Here is a 19,743-nt window from a genome sequence, read left to right as displayed (position 1 = left end):
ACCTGTTGTACCATGTTGTACCTGGTACCTGGTACTCCCTGTATATAACCATGTTATTACCAGGTACTTCCTGTATATAGCCATGTTATTACCTTCCTGTATATAGCCATGTTATTACCTTCCTGTATATAGCCATGTCATTACCTGGTACTCCCTGTATATAGCCATGTTATTACCTGATACTTCCTGTATATAGCCATGTTATTACCTGGTACTCCCTGTATATAGCTGTGTTATTACCTCCCTGCATATAGCCATGTTATTCCCTGGTACTCCCTGTATATAGCCATGTTATTACCTGGTACTCCCTGTATATAGCCATGTTATTACCTGATACTCCCAGTATATAACCATGTTATTACCTGGTACTCCCAGTATATAGCCATGATATTACCTGGTACTCCCTGTATATAACCATGTTATTGCCTGATACTCCCTGTATATAGTCATGTTATTACCTGGTACTCCCTGTATATAGCCATGTTATTACCTGGTACTCCCTGTATATAGAAATGTTATTACCTGGTACTCCCTGTATATAGCCATGTTATTACCTGGTACTCCCTGTATATAGCCATGTTATTACCTGGTACTCCCTGTATATAGCCATGTTATTACCTGGTACTCACTGTATATAGCCATGTTATTACCTGGTACTCCCTGTATATAGCCATGTTATTACCTGGTACTCCCTGTATATAGCCATGTTATTACCTGGTACTCCCTGTATATAGCTATGTTTCTGAGGACAAGGTCACAAGGAGCTAAATGAAGGTCAGATAGGAGAGGTCTGTTGATCAGTAGAGTATCTGATTGATGGTTGTTGCTGTCTGTTGTAATACTCCAGCCAAATACATAAAGCTTCTCAAAGCAGAAATGCTGATTCAGGATCAAGTATATGGACAGTGTGGACCTGATCCTACACCAGCACTCCTTCTCTAAGATACCTGATACATACGGTCTCTCCTGAGGTCCTTTCTGAGGACAGATAGATGTGACTGTCTGGCTGGGTCCTTTCTGAGGACAGATAGATGTGACTGCCTGGCTGGGTCCTTTCTGAGGACAGATAGATGTGACTGCCTGGTTGGGTTTTTCGTAGGAGGCTTGATGTTTCCGTCTCTCCTAGCGATCCATGTTACACATCACAACTGTGGAGCTGGACTCTGCCTCCTGTCATCACAGGACACTGTCTGTCTGTCTGTCTGTCTGTCTGTCTGTCTGTCTGGATTCATGCTGCTGGACTCTGACTGACCTTTATTGTAACTGGTCTTGCTACACTCACGCACATCAAGTGTGTGTTTTGGTGAAGTTGGAGGTGAAGTTTGTATCACATCCAATACAACAACAACAATGTTTGTGATGTCAATCACGTTTTTTTATAATCATCTCTTAACAGATCATAAAGATCAGACACCACCACATGAAATAGATGTTTACTTCACAACAACTCTCTGGCCTCACCAGCCTCCCTCCTCTCCTCTCCTCCTCTCCTTTCCTCCTCTCCTCTCCTCTCCTCCTCTCCTCCTCCTCCTCTCCTCCTCTTCTCCTCCTCCTCTCCTTTCCTCCCTTCTCTCCTCTCCTCTCCTCCTCCTCCTCTCCTTTCCTCCCTCCCTCCTCTCCTCTCCTTTCCTCCCTCCTCTCCTCTCCTCCTCTCATTTCCTCCCTCCTCTCCTCTCCTCCTCTCCTCCTCCTTCTCTCCTTTATTCCCTCCTCTCCTCTCCTCTCATTTCCTACTCACTACACTAAAATATCCTGAACAGTACCCTTTATCCATGTCCATAATGGCCTGGTGTTTACCGGAAATCTTCAATTATCCATTTACCTGGAAATAATCAGGCATCTGTCCATCTAACCAAGCCGATCACGTCCTCAGAAGCTGCTCGTCTATTTATGGAATGCCTATTAAAAGGTTAAGTTGTAGCTGGTCTCATGCCAAATACAAGGAGTATCTCTGTAGTAGGATTATGTACTGTGTTGCTCTGAAAGCCTACTTATGTATGAATGGAATATTTGAATGGAACCGCTGAATGGAACAGCTGAATGGAACAGCTGAATGGAACCGCTGAATGGAACAGCTGAATGGAACAGCTAATGTGTACATGTAGTTCGAGGTTGTCAGTTAATTATGGCTTCAAAATTCCAAGACAACAGTTCTAATCTTCTTAGTGTTGTACAGACAGGAAGCGCAGGGACAGAAATAGACTGTAGGCTTTCAGGAAACAGAATGAATGGCTGCCAACACACAGATTAATATATGTACGAAACAGCCAGGTCCCTCCACTACAGATAGTACAGCCAGGTCTCTCCACTACAGATAGTACAGCCAGGTCCCTCCACTACAGATAGTACAGCCAGGTCCCTCCCCTACAGATAGTACAGCCAGGTCCCTCCCCTACAGATAGTATAGCCAGGTCCCTCCCCTACAGATAGTACAGCCAGGTCCCTCCCCTACAGATAGTACAGCCAGGTCCCTCCCCTACAGATAGTACAGCCAGGTCCCTCCCCTACAGATTGTACAGCCAGGTCCCTCCCCTACAGATAGTACAGCCAGGTCCCTCCACTACAGATAGTGCAGCCAGGTCCCTCCACTACAGATAGTGCAGCCAGGTCCCTCCACTTCAGATACTAATAGATATAGTACAGCCAGGTCCCTCCACTACAGATACTAATAGATATAGTACAGCCAGGTCCCTCCACTACAGATACTAAAAGATTTATAGTACAGCCAGGTCCCTCCACTACAGATACTAATAGACATAGTACAGCCAGGTCCCTCCACTAGAGATACTTATAGATATAGTACAGCCAGGTCCCTCCACTACAGATACTAATATATATAGTACAGCCAGGTACCTCCACTACAGATACTAATAGATATAGTACAGCCAGGTCCCTCCACTACAGATACTAATATATATAGTACAGCCAGGTACCTCCACTACAGATAGTACAGCCAGGTCCCTCCACTACAGACGGTACAGCCAGGTCCCTCCACTACAGATACTAATAGATATAGTACAGCCAGGTACCTCCACTATAGATAATAATCGATATAGTACAGCCAGGTCCCTCCACTACAGATACTAATATATATAGTACAGCCAGGTACCTCCACTACAGATACTAATAGATATAGTACAGCCAGGTCCCTCCACTACAGATACTAATAGATATAGTACAGCCAGGTCCCTCCACTACAGATACTAATAGATATAGTACAGCCAGGTCCCTCCACTACAGATACTAATAGATATAGTACAGCCAGGTCCCTCCACTACAGATACTTATAGATGTATAACTGTCCAAGTCATTCTATAACAACAATACTATAACCAGCAGCACAGAGTTTCACTTCTTCTCTCTTGGTTTGTCTCTCCGTATTTGATATTCAAGACCTAAACTTCTACCATTTTCATGGTTGGGAGTGGGGATATCATTCTAATTGGTCATATTTCTGCGAGGCATAGATCGTTACAAAGTTTTCTAAATCAGACATCCCCATTTTCACTCGTTCCACAGTTACAGTTCGGTCAGGCAGGCTACAGTACTAACAAACCATGGCTGTGTCTCATCATGAGGCCTTACCTGGGAGGACACTGCATCCCCGTCCCCATTACCCCCGTCTCCATGCTCCCTTTCATCATGGTCTCTGTTGTCATGGTCTCCGTCTTCTGTCCCTGGGGCTAGGTATCCCTCGCTCTGACGACAGACCCTCAGCAGCCCCAGGATGTGATGCCACATCAAGGCCCGAGTGTGGCCTATCCCTCGAACACACCGGCCTCCCACCATCCACACCCCAGCAGCTAGTATGTGTCAGGGGTGGTCATCAGCAGCATCATCAGAGCCCCACAACCTCAGTGGAGCCTTCTGGACACCCTCAACACATGGGAAGACTCTGCTAGGACACGGCCTCTCAAACTCTCTGTCTCTCTCTCTACCTACTTCTACTGCTATTTCTCCTTCTCTACCCTCTACTCTCTGCCTCTACCTCTCTCTGTCTCTCTACCACTGTCTCCCTACATCCCTACCATGTCCATCCTCTCTGTCAGTCTCTCCACTTCCCTTCTTCTCTCTGCCTCTGTCTGTAACTCTCTGCCTCTCTACTCTCTCTCTCCACCTCCCAGTCTCTCTACCCCTCTCTCTCTCTCCACCTCCCAGCCTGTCTCTCTCTCTCTCTCTCTCTCCACCTCCCAGTCTCTCTACCCCGCTCTCTCTCTCTCTCTCTCTCCACCTCCCAGTCTCTCTACCCCTCTCTCTCTCTCTCTTTCTCTCAGTCTGTCTCTCTCTCTCTCTCTCTCTCTCTCTCTCTCTCTCTCTCTCTCACTCTCTTCACCTCCCAGTCTCTCTACCCTGCCTCTCTAACACTGCCTAGGAGTTAACACTCTGTCCCAGGCCTGTCTCTGTCTTTGTATCATACCTCTGCAGCATTGTTGCAGATCCTCTCTCTAACTACCTAGCTTGACCAGAGAAGAGCTAGCTATCTAGCCTATCGTAGCATAGTGTTTCTGACCAGAGAAGAGCTAGCTATCTAGCCTATCCTAGCATAGAGTTTCTGACCAGAGAAGAGCTAGCTATCTAGCCTATCGTAGCATAGTGTTTCTGACCAGAGAAGAGCTAGCTATCTAGTCTATCGTATCAGCTTTGTGTTGACAGTGAGCCTGGTGAGAAGACAGGACACGAGAGGATTATGACCATGTTATCCTGATTCCACAGTACTGCTGTGGTTCAATGCATCCCACAGGCTTAGGGCAGATTAAGACAAACGTAGTCTTAGTGTGTATGGCACAGTCAGAACGATGGGCAGTGCTGTAATGATGTCTGCCTGATTGTGTGAACATGGCCAGTGATGTAATGATGTCTGCCTGATTGTGTGAACATGGCCAGTGCTGTAATGATGTCTGCCTGATTGTGTGAACATGGCCAGTGCTGTAATGATGTCTGCCTGATTGTGTGAACATGGTCAGTGATGTAATGATGTCTGCCTGATTGTGTGAACATGGCCAGTGATGTAATGATGTCTGCCTGATTGTGTGAACATGGCCAGTGATGTAATGATGTCTGCCTGGTTGTGTGACGATGGGCAGTGCTGTGATGATGTCTGCCTTATTCTGGGAGGAAGATCTGGTGATATGTGATATGTGTTTATACCATAACAAAAAATATCTGGTAAAGTGGTCAATGGAACTCCACCAAAACTGGCATTAAACCCCATGGGGGAAAGATCCTGAATCTCCCCATTGCTGTCTTCCCCCCCAGGCAAAATGTGTCTACATTGGATATTATTTATGTGTATTTCACACCAGGTTGAGGTAAAAATCGAGGTGATAGATGATGGTGATAGATGTCAACCCCAATACCAGTACGATGTCAACCCCAATACCAGTATAGATGTCAACCCCAATACCAGTATAGATGTCAACCCCAATACCAGTATAGATGTCAGTCCCAATACCAGTATAGATGTCAGTCCCAATACCAGTATAGATGTCAACCCCAATACCAGCATAGATGTCAACCCCAATACCAGTATGGATGTCAACCCCAATACCAGTATAGACGTCAACCCCAATACCAGTATAGATGTCAACCCCAATACCAGTATAGACGTCAACCCCAATACCAGTATAGACGTCAACCCCAATACCAGTATAGATGTCAGTCCCAATACCAGTATAGATGTCAGTCCCAATACCAGTATAGATGTCAACCCCAATACCAGCATAGATGTCAACCCCAATACCAGTATGGATGTCAACCCCAATACCAGTATAGATGTCAACCCCAATACCAGTATAGATGTCAACCCCAATACCAGTACAGACGTCAACCCCAATACCAGTATAGATGTCAACCCCAATACCAGTATAGACGTCAACCCCAATACCAGTATAGACGCCAACCCCAATACCAGTATAGACGTCAACCCCAATACCAGTATAGATGTCAACTCCAATACCAGTATAGACGTCAACCCCAATACCAGTATAGACGTCAACCCCAATACCAGTATAGATGTCAACTCCAATACCAGTATAGACGTCAACCCCAATACCAGTATAGACGTCAACCCCAATACCAGTATAGACGTCAACCCCAATACCAGTATAGATGTCAACTCCAATACCAGTATAGATGTCAACCCCAATACATGTTCATCACCAATCAACTGCATTTCAGTAAAAAAATACTATGACTACCACTACTGATTTCGGTATGCTACCTATGCTACCAGCTAATACAAACAGGAGTTAGCATTTAGCAGTCACTCCAAACTTCTAAGGGACAATTTCTATCCAAATCAGACTATAGTAATCACATTGTGGGCCAGTTACAACAGTCATGATGGATTTGATGGATATCCACTTAGTTAGATCTGATTAGTTGAATGTGAGTCAATCCGACGTTGTTCTTCCATCCTCCACGGTCTGCGTTCCATTGACCTCTTTATCGCTCTAATCCACAGCATAACATACACATGGACATATAGACTGTAGGGTAGAGGAAGGCTGTAGAGTAGAGGTAGGCTGCAGAGTAGAGGAAGGCTGCAGGGTAGAGGAAGGCTGTAGGGTAGAGGAAGGATGTAGGGTAGAGGAAGGCTGTAGGGTAGAGGAAGATGGTGGGGTAGAGGAAGGCTGTAGAGTAGAGGTAGGCTGTAGAGTAGAGGAAGGCTGCAGGGTAGAGGAAGGATGTAGGGTAGAGGAAGGCTGTAGGGTAGAGGAAGATGGTGGGGTAGAGGAAGGCTGTAGAGTAGAGGTAGATTGTAGGGTAGAGGAAGGCTGTAGGGTAGAGGTAGAGGAAGGCTGTAGAGGTAGAGGAAGGCTGTAGAGTAGAGGTAGACTGTAGAGTAGAGGAAGGCTGCAGGGTAGAGGAAGGATGTAGGGTAGAGGAAGGCTGTAGGGTAGAGGTAGAGGCAGGCTGTAGGGTAGAGGAAGGATGTAGGGTAGAGGAAGGCTGTAGAGTAGAGGTAGATTGTAGGGTAGAGGAAGGCTGCAGGGTAGAGGTAGAGGAAGGCTGTAGAGGTAGAGGAAGACTGTAGAGTAGAGGTAGGCTGTAGAGTAGAGGAAGGCTGCAGGGTAGAGGAAGGATGTAGGGTAGAGGAAGGCTGTAGGGTAGAGGAAGGATGTAGGGTAGAGGAAGGCTGTAGAGTAGAGGTAGATTGTAGGGTAGAGGAAGGCTGTAGGGTAGAGGTAGAGGAAGGCTGTAGAGGTAGAGGAAGGCTGTAGAGTAGAGGTAGACTGTAGAGTAGAGGAAGGCTGCAGGGTAGAGGAAGGATGTAGGGTAGAGGAAGGCTGTAGGGTAGAGGTAGGCTGTAGGGTAGAGGTAGAGGTAGGCGGTAGAGGTAGAGGTAGGCTGTAGGGTAGAGGTAGGCTGTAGGGTAGAGGTAGGCTATAGGGTAGAGGTAGGCTGTAGGGTAGAGGTAGGCTGTAGGGTAGAGGTAGGCTGTAGGGTAGAGGTAGGCTGTAGAGTAGAGGAGGGCTATAGGGTAGATGTAGGCTGTGGGGTAGAGGAAGGCTGTAGGGTGGTGGTAGAGGTAGGCTGTAGAGTAGAAGAAGGCTGGAGAGTAGAGGTAGGCTGTAGAGTAGAGGTAGCCTGAAGGGTAGAGGTAGAGGTAGGCTGTAGGGTAGAGGAAGGCTGTAGGGTAGAGGTAGGCTGTAGAGTAGAGGAAGGCTGTAGGGTAGAGGCTGTAGGGTAGAGGTAGGCTGTAGGGTAAGGTAGAGGTAGAGGTAGGGTGTAGAGTAGAGGTAGACTGTAGGGTAGAGGAAGGCTGTAGGGTAGAGGAAGGCTGTAGGGTAGAGTTAGGGGGTAGGCTGTAGAGTAGAGGAAGGCTGTAGGGTAGAGGTAGACTGTAGCGTAGAGGAAGTCTGTATGGTAGAGGTAGAGAGTAGAGTAGAGGTAGGCTTTAGAGTAGAGGAGGGCTGTAGGGTAGAGAGGCTGTAGAGTAGAGGAAGGCTGTAGAGTAGAGGAGGGCTGTTAGGTAGTGGAAGGCTGTAGGGTTGAGGAAGAATGTAGGGTAGAGGTAGACTGTAGGGTAGAGGTAGACTGTAGAGTAGAGGTAGACTGTAGGGTAGAGGTAGGTTTTCGGGTAGAGGAAGGCTGTAGGGTAGAGGTAGACTGTAGGCTGTAGAGTAGAGGAAGGCTGTAGGGTACAGGTAGAATGTAGGGTAGAGGTAGGCTGTAGAGTAGAGGTAGGCTGTAGAGTAGAGGTAGACTGTAGAGTAGAGGTAGACTGTAGGGTAGAGGTAGACTGTAGGGTAGAGGTAGACTTTAGGGTAGAGGTAGACTAGTGTAGAGGTAGATTGTAGAGTAGAGGTAGACTGTAGAGTAGAGGTAGACTGTAGAGTAGAGGTAGGCTGTAGAGTAGAGGTAGGCAGTAGAGTAGAGGTAGACTGTAGAGTAGAGGTAGACTGTAGGGTAGAGGTAGACTGTAGGGTAGAGGTAGACTTTAGGGTAGAGGTAGACTAGTGTAGAGGTAGATTGTAGAGTAGAGGTAGGTTGTAGAGTAGAGGTAGGCTGTAGAGTAGAGGTAGACTGTAGAGTAGAGGTAGACTGTAGGGTAGAGGTAGGCTGTAGAGTAGAGGTAGGCTGTAGAGTAGAGGTAGGCTATAGAGTAGAGGTAGACTGTAGAGTAGAGGTAGGCTGTAGAGTAGAGGTAGGCTGTAGAGTAGAGGTAGACTGTAGAGTAGAGGTAGACTGTAGGGTAGAGGTAGACTGTAGGGTAGAGGTAGACTTTAGGGTAGAGGTAGACTAGTGTAGAGGTAGATTGTAGAGTAGAGATAGACTGTAGAGTAGAGGTAGACTGTAGAGTAGAGGAAGACTGTAGAGTAGAGGTAGGCTGTAGAGTAGAGGTAGACTGTAGAGTAGAGGTACAGGTAGTCTGTAGGGTAAATGTAGACTGTAGGGTAGAGGTAAACTGTAGAGTAGAGGTAGTCTATAGAGTAGAGGTAGGCTATAGAGTAGAGGTAGGCTATGAGTAGAGGTAGGCTAGGATTTTTTCGGGGGGGGGGGGGTTAGACCTATCCAGTTGGTGGCGGCAGCACACCTTTTTGGGTTGTCGTCCGCCATTAAACCCACAGAAGAAGAAGAAAAAGAATCCGCTTCCTACTGGCTCGTGACGCGCAGAACACCATCACATGATATGTGTCTCGTGACGTCGTCTTGTAGTTTGTCAGCTGTCAGGTAGGTGATGTTAATGGTGTTTAGCTTTAATTAATGCTTTATTTTGGTTGTGTCAGTGGTGGGAAGACAGCATTGTAATGTTTCTTTGAGATTCTAGGTTGTGTATTGTCGGTACATTATCTTTACGTTGACGACTTAACTAAGCTAGCCTGCTCCAGAATCATAAAGCTAACCGTTATACTGTATATGGTTCTGACTTGCACCATAGTATTGACATTAGCCAGTTATTGTAGCTGTCGAGAAACGACTCAATCCAATTCAGTAACAACGCTTACTATATTTGTCTCGGGATTTGTTGACAATTGCTGTCGATTTAGCCAAATTATAACGTTACAGCTTATGTTTTGTCAATGACAAGCCAACTGAACTCCACGATTGTGTTTAGTCGGCTAGTCGACGTGACTGCACCAGCAACATGAATCATATTGCATTGGCTAAATTAGCTAGCTAACGTTACTTATGTCCTGAGTTGCCTGGCAAAGCTACTGGCAAGCGTTAGCTCATGCCGCGTTCAAGACAACTTGGAAGTGCTTCCAATCACTTGAAATGTAAACAGTTTCTCAGTCATCCAATCAAAATCGTACATTTACTTGGGCTGCGTTCAATTTAAGAGCACTCTTGTCTGAGTGAGCGAGGGCGCAGAATAACTGTGTTCTCTAATTTGTGTCTGGAAGGAGCTAGCCAACATTAGCCAGTTAGCTTGGATGTTTGACTGCCGTTGTAAGGTCAGAATGCTCGGATCAACCCTACTCCTCGGCCAGAGTGTCCAGTGTGCGCTCTGAACTCTCCGAGAGGTAAAAGGCTGAATTTACCAACGCTCACTTTGAGTGGTCTCTGGCACTTCGGATTGAATTTACGAACACACCTTTGGATGTAGTAGAACGATGCATTGTAGTTGGCATAGAATAAGAACACTAGGATGGATGGTCATGAACCATTTTATGATGTGATGAATGGTCAGCTACGCTAATATATGTACACACACACAAACTACTGTTCAAAAGTTTGGGGTCACTTACAGATGTCCTTGTTTTTGAAAGAAAATCAACCTTTTTGTCCAATAAAATAACATCAAATTGATCAGAAATACAGTGTAGAGTTGCAAAGAAAAAGCCATATCTCAGACTGGCCAATAAAAATAAAAGATTAAGATGGGCAAAATATCAGACACTGGACAGAGATGGCTTTTTCTTTGCAACTCTGCCTAGAAGGCCAGCATCCCGGAATCGTCTCTTCACTATTGACGTGGAGACAGTGTTTTGCGGATACTATTTAATGAAACTGCCAGTTGTGGACTTGTGAGGCATCTGTTTCTTAAACTAGACACTCTAATGTACCAGTCCTCTTGCTCAATTGTGCACCGGGGCCTCCCACTCCTCTTTCTATTCTGGTTAGTGCCAGTTTGCATGTCTGTGTGTTTCATCTCGAGAATCGGGATGTTAGATTTACTCAGTGGATTTTTATTAAAATGTAAGAAAATAATAATTCAGGCCCTCATTTCTGCGTACTTTTAACTCGGGTCTCGTACATGGACAGAGAAATGCGTAGTTGGTACGCAAACGCGTGCATGTTTGCAGGTCTGGTTATACCAAACTTTTTGGCCTTTTTGTCCTCCATTCATTTTCATGGGATTTCCTCAGCATTCTAAAGGCCCAATTGTGACAATCACTTCCATTTGCTGTAAATGCAACAATGAAACTTTTGACGCAAATCAACTACTTTTGTTTTATTTAACCTTTTATTTAACTAGGCAAGTCAGTTGAACAAATCTTATTTACAATGACGGCCTACCCTTTCCAAACCCTCCCCTAACCTGGACGACGCTGGGCCAATTGTGCGCCGCCCTATGGGACTCTCGATCACAGCCGGTTGTGATACAACCTGGGTCTGTAGTGACTCCTCTAGCACTGCGACGCAATGCCTTAGACCGCTGCGCCACCCAGGATCCCACTAACTTTTTGTCTAAGTTGTGGGAAAAGTGGTCAGAGGGTATGACATGGTCGACTTCCCTGCTATTCAAGAAACCAGAACAGAATTATCCGGTACTGATTAAACTTTACAGATGTTTTAGTAACTGCATCAACAACATTTTCTAACTATGTAAACAAACTTAATTTTTGACCACTTTCCCAACAAGCTAGACAAAAGGTTAGTGTATGAGATCTTCTACTTCTTTGCTGAAAACAAATTAAGAATAGCTTCTTCTGTCAATAGAGCTGTTTTAGTAACCCATCATCTGCTTTCATTATAGATTAGGGTAAGTCATGTCAGAAGCTAGCAGATTCATAACTTACCAACAACCACTGGAAATTCCAATAAAACTACATCTAGTTTTGAAGTTCACTTCCCTTGCTTTGTCTAACAACTCTCATGAATCTGTGTTTTAGCAATGTGTTTCTCACACTGGCTTTAGCCATGAAGGGAGCAGGCCTGCCAAGGCAACTGTTGCCAAGCAACATGTGCCTCGATGGGAGGACAACGCTTAGCGTGACAGAATTCCCATTTAAAAAAAAAAAAATCTGTTTCGGACTGAACTTTGTCCTTCTCAGGATTGTCCCCCTTGCTCTAAATAACCACTGGCTAGTTTGCCTGTCTGTGAAGAGAAGGGCAGCTGTACGTTGATCCTGCTGCTCTGATTGGATAGAGCAAAGCAATCTTCATTCACTTGCTTCATATTTTACCCAATCACTTCTCATTGCACTTCTTTCAGTTTTTCACATGCAACAACTGTAGTTTAGACACTGACCCCAACCACACAGCTACTGATCAGAAGCGCACAACTCGATCTAGATATGTGTTTACATCTGACTAGTCATTTCTTTGCTATCAGTTGAAGGAGCAGACTCAAACTAATGTTGAAAAACAACCTAGCTTGTGAACAAAATTAGACTAACTTAAAGTTGAAGTCGGAAGTTTACATACACTTAGGTTGGAGTCATTAACACTTGTTTTTTCAACCACTCCACAAATTTCTTGTTGACAAACTATAGTTTTGGGAAGGCTGTTGGACATCTACTTTGTGCATGACACAAGTAATTTTTCCAACAATTGTTTACAGACAGATTATTTCACTTATAAATCACTGTATCACAATTCCTGTGGGTCAGAAGTTTACATACACTTAGTTGACTGTGCCTTTAAACAGCTTGGAAAATTCCAGGAAATTATTTAATGGCTTTAGAAGCTTCTGATAGGCTAATTGTCATCATTGGAGGTGTAGCTGTGGATGTATTTCAAGGCCTACCGTCAAACTCGGTGCCTCTTTGCTTGACATCATGGGAAAATCAAAAGAAATCAGCCAAGACCTCAGAAAAAAAATTGTAGACCTCCACAAGTCTGGTTCATCCTTTGGGAGCAATTTCCAATCGCCTGAAGGTACCACGTTCATCTGTACTAACAATAGTACGCAAGTATAAACACCATGGGACCCCGCAGCTGTCATACCACTCAGGAAGGAGACGCATTCTGTCTCCTAGAGATGAATGTACTTTGGGGCGAAAAGTGCAAATCAATTACAGAACAACAGCAAAGGACCTTGTGAAGATGCTGGAGGAAACGGGTACAAAAGTATCAATATCCACAGTACAACGAGTCCTATATCAACATAACCTGAAAGGCCACTCAGCAAGGAAGAAGCCACTGCTCCAAAACCGCCATAAAAAGAGCCTTGCAAACTGACCACCCACCAATGTAGCTGGTGAAATAGACATTCTTACCTGCCAATACCTAAATCCAGTGTTGTAGTACTTCAGACTGGTCTTGTGGTGTTTCCATGTTTCTCTGTCTCGGACGGTGACGACTCGTAATTTCCAGCGGTGTAAAAAACAGCTTCCATTGTCAGCACATAAAACCTCTTCACCAGGCCAAATATATACATGTTTCTTGAAACATATCTTATCGCATATTTAATCCTGGGATTCCTACTTTACTCTTAATATTACTGATTTACTTTCATAGAAAAATAGCCTCAAACTTAGTCTGAAGAAATTGTTGGAATGTTGTGCTTTCACTATTAGTAAAGATGTAAACAAATGTGTGCACCAAATGAGGTAATACGTTTTTTGTGTATATGGAACATTTTGGTTTTAAATAAGAACGTCATTGAAAAGTGTGCATTCAAATTGCCATCGATTTAAAATGAAATTGTGTTCGTTGTCCGTAGCTTATACCTGCCCATACCATAACCCCACTGCACCATGGGGCGCTCTTGTCACAATGTTGACATCAGCAAACCGCTCGCCCACACAACCCTATACACGTGGTCTGCGGTTGTGAAGCCGGTTAGATGTAAAGCCAAATTCTCTAAAACAACGTTGAACGCGGCTTATGGTAGAGAAATGAACAATTCTGGCAACAGCTCTTGTGGGTATTCCTAGAGTCAGCATGCCAATTGCACGCTCCCTCAACTTGAGACATCTGTGGCATTGTGTTGTGACAAAACTGCACATTTTAGAATGGCCTTTTATTGTCCCCAGCACAATGTGCACCTGTGTAATGATCATGCTGTTTAATCAGCTTCTTTATATGTCACACCTGTCAGGTGGATGGATTATCTTGGCAAAGGAGAAGTGCTCACTAACATGAATGTAAACAAATGTGTACACAGAATTTGAGGGAAGCTTTTTGTGCATACAGAAAATGTCTGGTATAATATTTTATTATTATTTTATTTCAGCTGACGAAACATGGGACCAACATGCGTTTTTGTTCAGTCCATTTGAGTAAATTTGATCTTCATGTCAGATTGGCTTAAAGCACATATGTCAGAGTCAAGGCCCACGGGCCACATCCGGCCCGCAAGAAGGTTTTTTACGGCCCCTGGGATGATCTTGATTTATTATTAGAACCGGCCCGCAGCAAGCCGGCAGCCCGCAGATCTTTTACACGCACCAATACTACATTTCCCACAATGCAAAGGTGACGCACCGAGCAGTAGGCTGCTTCATTTCAATATTTATTGGCACAGCAGTCGTCAGCATCACAGTAAAATTAACTTTCAGATACCCATCAAAAATGGCAAAACGGAAGGTGGATACTGAGAACCGGGGGTTTCAAACAAGGTGGGAGTCGGAGTATATGTTCACGAAGGTAGCTGGAAAACCTGTGTGTCTTCTGTGTGGAGAAAGTGTGGCGGTACTGAAAGAGTATAATCTGAGACGACATTATGAAACGAAACACGCGGACAAAAACAAGAATATGGACATGGAACAAAGGCTACAAAAGGCAGAGGAATTAAAACGAGGCCTCAAATCTCGACAGGCTCTGTTCAAAAAAGCCAAATCACAAGGCCAGGCTGCTGTCAAGGCCAGTTTTATTTTGGCAGAAGAGATCGCTAAATCAGCCCGGCCATTTACGGAGGGGGATTTCATCAAAAACTGCATGATTAAAGTTTGTGACGAAGTTTGCCCAGAAAAAAGGCAACTCTTTTTAAATGTGAGTCTGAGCAGAAACACCATTGCCGAGAGAGTAGACCAGTTGTCCATCAATCTAAAAGAGCAGCTTGTGAAAAAGGGAAAAGATTTTATTGCATATTCCTTGGCTGTGGATGAGAGCACCGACATTTCTGACATTGCCCAGTTGTCAATTTTCATCCGCGGAGTGGACTCCAACCTAAGCGTGACAGAGGAGTTTTTGGCTTTACGTCCTATGCATGGCACAACTACGGGGCATGATTTGTATGAAGAGGTGTCAAGATGTGTAAATGAGATGGAGCTGCCTTGGGAAAAACTCGTGGGTTTGACAACCGACGGAGCACCTGCGATGTGTGGACACAGGAGCGGACTGGTGGCGAAGATACGGGAAAAGATGCAAGAGGAAAACGCGACAGGTGAGCTGACAGCTTATCATTGTATCATACACCAGGAAGCGTTGTGCGGTAAAGCCTTGAAAATGGAGCATGTAATGAGCATCATCACGCGCACAGTTAACTTTATCAGAGCCAAAGGTTTGAATCACCGCCAGTTCAAGGCATTTCTGACGGAGTTAGAAACGGAGCATGGTGATTTGCCTTATCACACAGAGGTGCGATGGCTAAGCCAGGGAAAGGTGCTTCAAAGATGTTTCGAGCTTCGTGAGGAGATTTGTCTGTTCTTGGACAGCAAAGGGAAAGACACAACACAACTCCGAGACGAAATGTTTCTGTGTGAAATGGCTTTTCTGTGTGACATTACGAGTCATCTGAATGCAATAAACTTGCAGCTGCAGGGTCGGGATCGTGTCATCTCTGATATGTACAGTACAGTGAAGGCATTTAAAACCAAACTGACTCTGTGGGAGACGCAGATGCGGAAAGAAAATTTGAGCCACTTTCCCAGCTGCCAGACCATGAAAGAGAAGCTCTCTACCAGTGCGTTCCCGAGCACACAGTTGGCTGATAAAATAGGTATGCTTGCCGCTGACTTTCGACGCCGATTTGCTGACTTTGAAGCACAAAAAAGCAGGTTGGAACTGCTCGGTAACCCATTTGCTGTTGACGTGGAAAGCTCACCACCAAACCTCCAAATGGAGTTGATTGACCTCCAATGCAATGATGCACTGAGGGCAAAATATGCGGCAGTGGGTGCTGCGGAGTTCGCCCGTTTCCTCCCCGGCACAATGCCCCAGCTGCGCATCCAGGCTGCTCAAACGTTGTCTATGTTTGGCAGCACATACCTGTGTGAACAACTGTTTTCTTTGATGAACCTGAACAAAACATCACACAGAAGTCGACTTACTGCTGAACACCTCCACTCAATTCTGAGGATTTCTTCAGCTCAGAGCCTTACCCCGAACATTGATGAACTTGTGGAAAAGATGGGACACCACCAAGTATCACCCTCAACCTCAAACAAGTGAACATTACTGTGCAATCACATATTTAGAGTTTTTACTCAGTTCAAGTTTAAAAGTTAAAATTTAATATTTGTTTTCACTGCATGTTACTTCTCCTTAAACAAAGTGTTGTTTTTGATTAATAGATTTTTGCACTTTATTTTTTTGTATTTCAATCCAATTATATTTTAAAAATATTTCAGTTGAGTGGATGATAGAAAATTGCTATTATTGTTTTTTCTTTGAAGTAAATTTAGCCCACTTTTGCTAAAATAGAAAATATAGTCTACTGATGGTGCCTTGAATACCGGTTTCTTTCATTTAATGTTCATGTTATGGGGATATTTATATAAAGGAAATTTGTCTTTTGTGTCTGTTGAAAATTAAAGATTACTGACAGAGCCATAAGAAAATATTGCTATATTTATCTGATCATATTGTAATATATTTGTTAGGTTTTCAGTAGGTTCAATTAGGTTCACTAGACTATATGCGTCATTTAAAAATGTTTCAATGAACATTCGAACAGTCCGGCCCTCGTCTTGTAGCTGATTTTTTTATTTGGCCCTCCGTCCATTTGACTTTGACACCCCTGGCTTAAAGGGTGCAGCAACACAACTCCCTCTATACAGAATGGAAATGGAAATAAAGATTTTTTTTTCAATATGATCAATACTAACTTTGCATAATATTGTCGTCTTTAATGTATATTTATACCCCAAACCATATGGTTTCCAACTATTTTATGAGTAGATGTAGATATTCTGTCTTTTTCACAATGAATCACTCTTCATTTTGAGCCCGGTATGCTCCTTTTGAGCCCGGCATGCTCCTATTGAGCCCGGCATGCTCCTATTGAGCCCGGCATGCTCCTATTGAGCCCGGCATGCTCCTATTGAGCCCGGTATGCTCCTTTTGAGCCCGGTATGCTCCTTTTGAGCCCGATATGCTCCTTTTGAGCCCGGTATGCTCCTTTTGAGCCCGGTATGCTCCTATTGAGCCCGGTCGTAGCTGTTCTCCATCTTGTCACAACAACAAATCGCAGCACATATTGATGGGTTTACTTCCTGCGTTAACTTAATGAATTTACTGATGGGGTTACTTTTAAGGAATTTCCTTCCTGCTTTGCTTCTATGGGTACACTTGCAATTACTGCCAGTCCACCCATTATGCCATCATTGACTTGAATGGGGACGCCTGTTCTATTCATTTTATTTCTATGGCTGCACATCCATTAAGAAGGAAAGGAGAAAATGTGCACAATGATGACGCACATTTTTAGACTGGAAAACTAAATGTAAACTGTTAATTTGTAGTATGGCCCTGGACATTTTTATTTTTATTTTTTTGAATTTTACCCCTTTTTCTCCCCAATTTCGTGGTATCCAATTGCTACAACTCCCGTACGGGCTCGGGAGAGACGAAGGTTGAATGTCATGCGTCCTCCGATACACAACCCAACCAGCCGTACTGCTTCTTAACACAGCGCGCATCCAACCCGGAAGCCAGCCGCACCAATGTGTCGGAGGCTACACCGTGCACCTGGCAACCTTGGCTAGCGCGCACTGCGCCTGGCCCGCCACAGGAGTCGCTGGTGCGCGATGAGACAAGGAGATCCCTACTGACCAATCCCTCCCTAACCCGGACGACGCTAGGCCAATTGTGCGTCGCCCCACGGACCTCCCGGTTGCGGCCGGTTACGACAGAGCCTGGGCGCGAACCCAGGGACTCTGATGGCACAGCTGGCGCTGCAGGACAGCGCCCTTAACCACTGCGCCACCCGGGAGGCCGGCCCTGGACATTTCTGACTTGTAAACTCGTTGTAGAAAGATGAGGCCCGAGTTTCCAACTTTAAAAATATCAGATTCCATCAATGGGACGCTTTACGCAAAAACCTACGTACATTTTAAATCAGAGGTTCCGAGTTGCCTTGAAAGCATCAAGGTAGCTTATGGAAAAAATGAGGATCTTTCTGCAGAGTTGGCCATGAATTCCTGACTGGCACCATAATTAATAGCCTACGCTTTAACAAACTGCTCTCACCAACAGTTGGGCTATTATGAGCAATGTAGAATGTTGCCAAATCAATGTTTAGGAGGACTTGTTGATTCGTGATGGTTTATTATTCATTGATAACCCTCCCTTTCTCCCTCCAGGGAATTATTTATTGTAGTCCAGAGTGGTATTGAACAGGTGTATCAGGATGGATATCCGCGGGGCGGTGGATGCTGCAGTACCCACTAACATCATCGCTGCCAAGGCTGCGGAGGTCAGAGCCAACAAGGTCAACTGGCAGTCATACCTGCAGTAAGTACACCTTCGTCATCATCCTCTTCATCCTCCTGTCACCATGTATCTTCCTCATCAGTTGTCTATAAGACTCTAGGCCTATAATTTCTTAGAATGTCTTTGAATTCTGGTCTTTAGGCCCTACATACTGAAGTCAAAAGTCGCAGATGGGTTTTCTTTGGTTCTCTGTTCTGTGACTCAATGCCTTGTGAATGTTAGTTCCTTTTGTCTGTAGATTTCTAACTCAGACCTTCTACTTCAGGCTGTCGAGGGCCTTAGTGGTCTCAGTAACATAATCACGGACTTGAGAAATGGAACCAGGTTGTATAGTGCTGACTGGTATGTGTGGTATTTCCAGTGTGAATGTCAGCTTTGGATAAGAAGCTCTCTCTGTAATTAGGAACTTACTGTTAAATAGAGAAGTCAAAAGACCCTGACATCCCATAATAGATCAGACCAGAGCTTAACATTGAACTTTTTTAGCCACTTGTCCTTTGGACAAGTATGACAGATTTTTTTTTACTTTTATTGAAAATTGTGTTGTATGATAAAAGCAACCACTTCACAAAGTAACCATTGTTATCACTGGTCTTGACAATGGAAGACAGCTGATCTCTGATCCCATATATTATATTTCCTGCCGTCGTGTCCTTGAGCAAGGCACTTAACCCCCCACAAAGTAAAATACTGCGCTCATGGGCTACTGTATAAAACACATGTGGTCCGTCAACCTTCCATCTGGAGAGATACTGGGTGTGCAGGCTTTTGATTATTTATTTATTTTTTTGCAATGTGGTGTGTTTGAGCAGGGTTGGAGTGAAATCCTGCCCACCCAGTATCTCTCCTGGACTCTCCTGGAGGATGGTTGGCCACCTTGCACCCCAAGTAACTCTCCTGAAGGATGGTTGGCCACCTTGCACCCCCAGTAACTCTCCCAGAGGATGGTTGGCCACCTTGCACCCCCAGTATCTCTCCTGGAGGTTGGTTGGCCACCTTGCACCCCCAGTAACTCTCAAGGAGGATGGTTGGCCACCTTGCACCCCCAGTAACTCTCATGGAGTATGGTTGGCCACCTTGCACCCCCAGTATCTCTCCTGGAGGATGGTTGGGCACCTTGCACCCCAGTAACTCTCATGGAGGATGGTTGGCCACCTTGCACCCCCAGTAACTCTCATGGAGGATGGTTGGCCACCTTGCACCCCCAGTAACTCTCATGGAGGATGGTTGGCTACCTTGCACCCCAGGTATCTCTCCTGGACTCTCCTGGAGGATGGTTGGCCACCTTGCACCCCCAGTAACTCTCCTGGAGGATGGTTGGCCACCTTGCACCCCCAGTAACTCTCCTGGAGGATGGTTGGCCACCTTGCACCCCCAGTAACTCTCCTGGAGGATGGTTGGCCACCTTGCACCCCCAGTAACTCTCCTGGAGGATGGTTGGCCACCTTGCACCCCAAGTAACTCTCCTGA

General features: G+C 45.0%; 2 protein-coding genes across 3 annotated transcripts in view; one reads left to right on the top strand and one right to left on the bottom strand.

The window, feature by feature from the left end:
- The window catches only part of LOC139387099 (regulator of G protein signaling 20), a 39,384-nt gene extending 35,739 nt beyond the window's left edge, over positions 1 to 3,645 (bottom strand). Inside the window, exon 1 of the mRNA XM_071133101.1 lies at positions 3,586 to 3,645. The gene's annotated coding sequence lies outside the window, so the exon portion shown is untranslated. The remainder of the gene's footprint in view (positions 1 to 3,585) is intronic.
- Positions 3,646 to 9,072: 5,427 nt separating this feature from the next.
- LOC139386551 (V-type proton ATPase subunit H-like) overlaps positions 9,073 to 19,743 on the top strand; it is a 131,898-nt gene continuing 121,227 nt past the window's right edge. Inside the window, exons 1-2 of one of the 2 annotated variants that reach the window (XM_071132200.1) lie at positions 9,073 to 9,177; positions 18,144 to 18,294. In XM_071132200.1, coding sequence (XP_070988301.1) covers positions 18,191 to 18,294 — 104 coding nt within the window. In that variant the 5' untranslated portion in view covers positions 9,073 to 9,177; positions 18,144 to 18,190. The remainder of the gene's footprint in view (positions 9,178 to 18,143; positions 18,295 to 19,743) is intronic. The other variant, XM_071132201.1, reaches the window with a different exon arrangement.

Source organism: Oncorhynchus clarkii, chromosome 28, assembly GCF_045791955.1.
Source record: "Oncorhynchus clarkii lewisi isolate Uvic-CL-2024 chromosome 28, UVic_Ocla_1.0, whole genome shotgun sequence".
In the NCBI taxonomy this organism is placed as follows: domain Eukaryota; kingdom Metazoa; phylum Chordata; class Actinopteri; order Salmoniformes; family Salmonidae; genus Oncorhynchus; species Oncorhynchus clarkii.
This window is presented reverse-complemented; position numbering and strand designations above follow the sequence as displayed.